General features: G+C 43.7%; 1 protein-coding gene across 1 annotated transcript; it reads left to right on the top strand.

Annotated features, from left to right (window-relative positions):
- Window positions 1-4,926: 4,926 nt before the first annotated feature.
- On the top strand, window positions 4,927-7,082 carry LOC123410411 (GDSL esterase/lipase At5g45910-like). Its single transcript, XM_045103351.1, has 5 exons — window positions 4,927-5,228; window positions 5,311-5,532; window positions 5,942-6,087; window positions 6,186-6,462; window positions 6,659-7,082. Exons 1-5 carry the CDS (start codon window positions 4,952-4,954, stop codon window positions 6,880-6,882), a joined length of 1,146 nt encoding a protein of 381 aa, XP_044959286.1. The 5' UTR covers window positions 4,927-4,951; the 3' UTR covers window positions 6,883-7,082.
- Window positions 7,083-7,950: the final 868 nt, after the last annotated feature.

Below are 7,950 nucleotides of genomic sequence, written 5' to 3'. Positions count from 1 at the left end.
AGCGCTAGCAGCACTGCACGGCTGCATGCCGGGGACGTCGCGGCTTCCTCTTTCGCCAGCTACCACTCCTGCAGCGCCGCCTCCTGCAACCTTTGCTTTGCCATCGACAAGCCCGACGTGATTGTGTCTCGGCTAGCATGACGGCGATGACAATATCACGATGGAGATTGCAAATCTAGGCGGGGGTGTGTATAAGTAGAGCAAAGTTTCGTGGACGCTTATTTGATTCAAATCCAAACACCGGGACACCAGACTCCAATCTTGGTTAGAAAGGAAACAAAGTTCTGATGTGTGTGGTTTTGTTGGGTTCTTTCCTTTTGCCGCACGTGGATCAATACTACGGATTTGTTCTCAAAAAGGAAAGTGGTTGTCTGTCAAATAGTACTCCCTCTGTTTCAGTTTATAAGTCCGACACGTGTATCTAGGTCATCAATTTGACCAACGTAATGAAAGACATATATTACAAAAGGTATATCATTGAAAACTTTAGATGTTTTATTTTCTAACGATATAATTTTTACGTTAAATAATATATTTTATATAAATTAAATTGATGACCTAGGTACACATGCATGACTTATAAACTGTGATGAAGGGAGTATGATGACCAAGCATATAGGAAGAAAGGGATGTGGAGTTTGGTTCCAAACTCACGGAGATGCGCATGCAGGCGGAAACGGAGGAGGGAACGAAATGGAGGGAAAGATTGGGGGAATATGGGCGGGAAATGGAGCCGGGAAAATAGCTAAGGTTGAAAAAAAAATTCCATGCACCTATTAGCTTAGCCAAGACCAATTAGACCTGTGAGGGACTTATTGGTCTTGGCTAGGCCGACAGGAACTAATTGGCCTAGCCAAGGCCGATTAGTCCCTGTCATGCACTCACATGCAGGTTGATAGGCATGTCGGCCTAGCCAAGGCCGACTGGGACTAATTGGTCTTGGCTAGGCCAATTAGTCCCTGTCGGCCACGCCTAAGCCGAGGCAGGTATATTTTTGATTTTTTTTAAATTTGAGCATTATTTTTTGAAATGAATAAAAAATGCAATATTAAAAAAAAATTAGTCACAAAGGCGTATGTCGAATATGATATTTTACGTATGACGGTAACATAATTGTTGGCGATTTAGACGACTTTGTGTTTCTTGAAATTAAATGGTTTGCCATAGAATGTGAAATATGGTTATGCCGGTTGTTGAATTTAAAATAATCAAACAATAATAAAATGAAGAATATCTTCCCACACATTCCTCGTAGTCGTGGCGGGCATTACTGCATCATAAGTCACCATTTTATGGTTATATAAAGGAGATATGAGAACTTGACTATGGACGTGATTTTATGGTCCCTATATTTTGGTGCAAATGAATCAATCTGACAGGAGGCGGGGTAAAGGTAGACCCACAATATGGAATGACAAGAGTGGATCTCAACAATCTTGCGTACACAGACGAATCATTCGTCCTAGCCAATGATGTGGCTCAGGTTTTCTATGTGAAAAACATGCCTACCAAACCAAAACCATGGTGGAGATGGAGGTGACTCCAACATCTCAAATCGGTAGGTGGCGGCTACCGTGGGCCAGTGCGTGGGCATAGATGCTCCTCACAGCCGGTGTCTGGATCCGCTCCATTTATCCGAGCATCTCGGTTGTTCCTTTTGATGGAGGTAGCTGTTAGAGAACATTGCATGGGAAATAAAATTTTTCCTACGCACACCTAAGATCTATCCATGGTGATGATCATCTACGAGAGGAGAGATCTGACCCACATACCCTTGTAGATCGCTAAGAGGGAAGCATTAAGAAACACGGTTGATGTAGTCGAACGTCTTCGCGATCCAAATCGCAAGCCGTCCCTCGATCCAATCATGATCAAGTGCCGAACAGACGACACCTCCGCGTTCAGCACACGTGCAACTCGATGACGATCTCCACCTTCTTGATCCAACAAGAGAGACGAAGAGGTAGCCGAATTCTCCGACGTCACGACGGCGTGACGGTGATGATGGTGGAGCTACGCAGGCATGGCTTTGCCGTGCACTACCAGAATAACCTACGGGGTGTCACGAAGTAGTGGAGGGAGAGGGGCTGCGCCGTGGCTTGAGGTGCGGATAGCCTCTCTACCCTCCACTATATATAGGAGGGAGGGAGGGAGGGGTGGCACCCTAGGGAAAACCCTAGGGGTTCGGCCGGCGCACCAAGGAGGAGGGAGGAGTCCTCCTTCAATTGGGTTTGGTGGAGGAGGAGTCCTCCTGCTAGTAGGTTTGTCCCACCTCTCTCTCTTTTGCACTTCGGCCGAAATAGGCCCACTTGGGCTAGCCTCCCAGCCCACCAGGGGCTGGTGCGCCACCCTTGGGCATATTTGGTCCCTCTCCGGGTAGGTGGCCCATCCCAGTGGAACGCCGGAACCCATTCTTCACTCCCGGTACTTTCTTGGTAATGTCCGAAATCCTTCCGGAAGCCAAATGTACCCTTCCAATATATCAATCTTCATATCCGGACCATTCTGGAACTCCTCATGACGTCCGGGATCTCACCCGGGACTCCGAACAACATTCGGTCACCAACATACATAATTCAACTATACTGAAACGTCACCGAACCTTAAGTGTGCAGACCCTGCGGGTTTGAGAACTATGTAGACATGACCGATACACTGTTCGGTCAATATCCAATAGTGGGGGCCTGGATGTACATATTGGATCCTACATATTATACAAAGATCTTAATCGGTTGAACCTCTATGTCAAGGATTCAGTTAATCCCGTATAACATTCCCTTTGTCCTTAGGTATGTTACTTGCCTGAGATTCGATCGTCGGTATCTCTATACCTATTTGAACCTCGTTACCGGCAAGTCTCTTTACTCGTTCTGTAATACAAAATCCCGTGGCTAACTCTTTAGTCACATTGCTTGCAAGGCTTGTTGTGATGTTGTATTACCGAGTGGGCCCAGAGATACCTCGCCGTCATACGAAGTGACAAATCCCAATCTTGATTCATGCTAACTCAACAGACACCTTCAGAGATACCTATGGAACACCTTTATAGTCACCAAGTTACGTTGCGACGTTTGATACACACAAGGTATTGTTCCGGTGTCAGTGAGTTACATGATCTCATGGTCATAGGAACATATACGTGACATGCAGAAAAATAGTAGCAATAAAACGACACGATCACATGCTACGTTCGTAGTTTGGGTCTTGTCCATCACATCATTCTCCTAATGTGTGATCCCGTTATGAAGCGACAACCCTTGTCTATGGCTAGGAGACCTTAACCATCTTTGATCAACGAGCTTGTCAACTAGATGCTTATTAGGGATAGTGTGTTGTCTATATATCCACACTTGTATATGAGTTTCCATTCAATATAATTCTAGCATGGATAATAAACGATTATCTTGAACAAGGAAATATAATAATAACTATTTTATTATTTACTCTAGGGCATATTTCCAACAGTCTCTCACTTGCACTAGAGTCAATAATCTAGCTCACATCAGTATGTGATTTACAATGTAACGAATGTAACACCCATACAGTTCTGGTGTTGATCATGTTTTACTCATGGAAGAGGCTTAGTCAACGGGTCTGCAACATTCAGATCCGTGTGCACTTTGCAAATATTTATGTCCTCTTCTTTGATGTAATCGCGGATGGAATTGAAGCGTTGCTTTATGTGTCTCGTCCTCTTGTGAAACCTTGGTTCCTTGGCTAGAGCAAGGGCACCAGTGTTGTCACATAACAGAGTCATTGGATCCAGTGCACTGGACACAACTCCAAGATGAGAATGTTTTCTTGTCGCTGCGTTTGATCTTAGTTTTATGGTTGTCAAGTAACATGGTATGTGGTTTGGCTAAATAAGGCGAGGCGAAGATGAGAATGCTTCCACATTGATCCAATGGCTGGATAACTGTGATTTTATATCAATCTTTCACATCCTTCTTTTTTGTTGACATATTGATATTGATGCTTGCCAACTCTAGAGGTGTTTATTTAACAAATGTTTTTACTCAACTTAACTTTCAAATGCTCATTGCTGTCCATGAGCCAAAAAATTGCATCATACAGAAACAATAGACCAGCAATCTAGCCAAGGCGTACACGAGGACATGAACCAAATATCATCTAACAGTAGGACAATGGAGGGAATTACATTTGTATACATTAAAATGATACATATCCTAAATTGCACAACTAAATGGAAAGCTTTAAACACATCTCTACCCAATATATAAGGAAAGTTCGACGTACCCCTCTCAAATTGGATGGATACCATGTTTGTTCTTGTAAAAAATTAAGGAGCCTACTTCCTGCTGAATTTTTAGTTCAAAAGATAATATGCCCAAATGGCTCACACTATGCTTTATAATAAATTTAAATTTATCTTTAGTTATCATTATTTCTTTTAAAGAGCCATCTTTGTTGATATTAAACAGTTGTAGTAATATGTGTATGGTATATATTCCCTTCGTTCCAAAATAATTGTAGTTGGGGAGAACTAGTCCATTTCTTTCCAAGTATAATTATTTAGGTACAGAGGGAGTAATATGTATAGGCCAGCCATCCTATTAATTTTATCCCGATCCATTGTTGATGGTGCAATTATATGCAAATGGAGTGCTTTATCTCTTGACGATGACGTTGTACCCCATATAGACGGGGACAAAAAACTACACATGCTACTCATATAATACATGTTAGGTTCCTCATATATGAGACGGCAATTAATCTACAGATTGTATGAGGGTATCGCTCTAAGTGCATTGAAACTTTGAAAGCGATGCAAAGCCAACAATGGATGAGATGGCGCGACAAAGATGTGAACCTGCTCATCCAGCGCGTGCGAAATACGACGACGCATGCGCGCGCTCGGTGGAGACTTCCTTATAAATACATAGCTCATCATCATCATCACTAAGGACGTACACCGAGCTGAGGGCTCAAGATGGGTAGTCGTGGAATATTGGTGGCGGCAGCCTTCATGGCGGCGGCGCTTGCCATTTTGCTCCCGTCGGCTGAGGCGGCCTACCTCCGCGGTGGCGGGCCGTTCGACTCCATCTTCGCCTTTGGTGACTCCTTCACGGACACTGGCAACAACCCCGTCGTCTTCGGCTGGTACAACATCTTTGACGTTGTGATGCGCCCTCCCTACGGCATGACCTTCTTCGGCGGTCGCCCCACTGGTCGCAACTGCAACGGCCGCCTCATCATAGACTTCATTGGTAATTAATCTGTGATCATCAGTAGCCTCCCTCTCCCTGCCTATATATGTGTATTTCAAGGTGATCAACGTATGATTTCCAGCTCAAGGCCTAGGCTTGCCTCTCGTGCCACCATACCTGTCGCACAAGGGGAGCTTCCGGCAGGGCGCCAACTTCGCTGTCGGCAGCGCCACAGCTCTCAACTCCAGTTTCTTCCACATCGGGGACCCTCCCGGCGCCAACCCGTTCCCCCTCAACATCAGCCTCGAAGTGCAGCTTGGCTGGTTCGAGGAGCTCAAGCCTTACTTGTGCCAAACGGACCAAGGTTATATATATATTTACTTAGCTTCACACAACGAATTGAACTGGAAATGCGCATAAAATAATATGCAACGGCCGCCACCCTAGTTTGGAGAAGTACTGGTTAAACATGATGAACTTATTATGGTCACTACTCTAGGCCAGCGTTGGATTCAAGATCTTATGGATAAATATCAAACGTTGTGAACATATCTCTACTGGTTAAACGTTATGAACGCAAAGCGTAGAGAAAAAAATGATTTGAAAAAGATAAATCACTATAGTGAATATGTCAACATAAGTTGAAATATAATGAGTTGAATTGTGAATTTGATGACTACACATGGTAATGATATATTCTTCCAACCGTTGTACCATTAACCGAACACTTGATGTGCGTACACATAATCAAGAGGAGAAATGCTTCACTGCAGAGTGCAAGGATTTCTTTGGCAGATCACTCTTCTTCGTGGGTGAGTTCGGGATCAACGACTACCAATACTCGTTTGGGAAGAAGAGCATGCAAGAAATCAGAGCATTCGTGCCAGATCTCATCCAGACCATCTCCATGGGTGCCCAGGCAAGACTACTTGACTCATCATGCTCATCATGTCACTCCAGCTGTTTTCAATCTGCGTACATGCATGTTAACATCATGAAAACTAATGCAACAAGCAGAGAGTGATCGAGCATGGGGCCAAGACTCTTGTTGTCCCTGGCATGATCCCGTCTGGATGCGCGCCGCCGGTTCTCGTCACCTTCGAGGACGCCGATGCTTCGGAGTACGACGCCACCACCGGTTGTCTCAAGGAGCCCAACGAGATCGTGAAGCTCCACAACTCTCTGTTGCGAGACGCTGTCCAGAAGCTGCGGGCGGAGCACCCCGATGTGACCATCATCCACACCGACCTGTTCAACCACGTTATGGAGATGGTCAAGTCGCCTGAAAAATTCGGTCGGTATCATTCTATGTATATGTTCTTCATTGTTGGAAGTGCCCTGAGATTCATTTCGCGTTGAGTTTTGTCCAAACATATTGCACACCTTTTTGGATTCATTGTTCAGCGCAAATCTTGATGAGTTCAGTTATGAAAATAGAGGGGTGGTGAACATTGTGCAAGTTGATGAGTTCAGTTATGCGGTGGTTGCAGGGATTAAAAAAGACGATGCTCTTAAAGTTTGCTGTGGAGGACGTGGGAGGTACCACTACAACCTCTCGGTCGCTTGTGGCGACGAAGCCGCGACGACGTGCGAGGATCCGTCCACTCATCTATTCTGGGATGGTGTCCACCTGACGGAGGCAGCTTACCACCACATTGCTCAAGATTGGCTCAACACCATAGTAAGCAGTCTGCCTACAACAGCTAGCTCTTAAATGAGCTGCCTACGTCTGAATGCGATACATGGAGTCATGGACAAGGTTGCTGAATTGCACTGTTGCAAGAACAGAGTAGTCCATCATACCACCGCAATTTTCAATAAGATGTCCTTGTAATAAAAATGGGTTTAAATGTACTTATAAATAAAATTATTGTCTATTGTATATTGCTTAATCAATAAAAAGGATGGTGGATATTTATCGGTCTACAATTATGATATCTCAGCGGTAGAGATGTGTCTACACAAAACAGCACGCCATCGAGAGTTTTAAACCTACTTCTACTTGGACTGCATTATAACACTCTGAGTACGTATGTGCAAGTTTAGGGGTTCTACCGGCATTGCGTCTGCCCTTGGAACCGCCAAAGCAGCATTTTTCACAACCATTGAAGATGTACAAGTAGGAATTATGCTTTCAAGATCGTGCATACAACAAATACAACAAATGGGTTTGATCGTGTTTCCATAAATATCAGATGCATCGTAGCTATCTTAGTTATAGTTATTTGATGATTCTGCACGATGATAATCAACTCAAAATGTTGTTTTTAGATTATAGTATTACGTGTAACAAAGGGTAAGTTGGTAGTCTGGCCTCACCTCACCTCCCATCAACCATATATTATGCCCACAAGTGTCATACATGCATTCTTTTGCTGAAGTGCAGACAAGTGATCGGCCCATTTGACGCATGCATTAACTCAGTTAAATTGGCACTGTTCTAAAACAACGTCATAATAAGAGCTCAACTAAATCTATACTTTACTTGCCTTCTCCTACTCATAATGAAATCAAACCAAATCTTATTGAAACATCAACTATAATCAAAGTTTGCCGGCCCATTTGACGCGTATGAGCGTTTTCCCTTTTTTTTGTTCTTTTATTTTATTTTTTGCTCTTTCATTTTTTCTATGACCGATCTATTATTTTTTGCTCAACATACTATTTGACTCGACACTATTCTGAAATAAAATCCAACCGAATCGACACTTTCCCTGAACAAGTATTAACTCAATCAAATCAAATCTAATCAAAACATCAACTATAATGCAAGTTGGTTGAC

This window comes from Hordeum vulgare, chromosome 7H (assembly GCF_904849725.1).
Source record: "Hordeum vulgare subsp. vulgare chromosome 7H, MorexV3_pseudomolecules_assembly, whole genome shotgun sequence".
Taxonomy (NCBI): Eukaryota; Viridiplantae; Streptophyta; class Magnoliopsida; order Poales; family Poaceae; genus Hordeum; species Hordeum vulgare.
The sequence above is the reverse complement of the archived record's forward strand: the minus strand, read 5'-3'. Positions and strand labels throughout refer to the sequence as shown.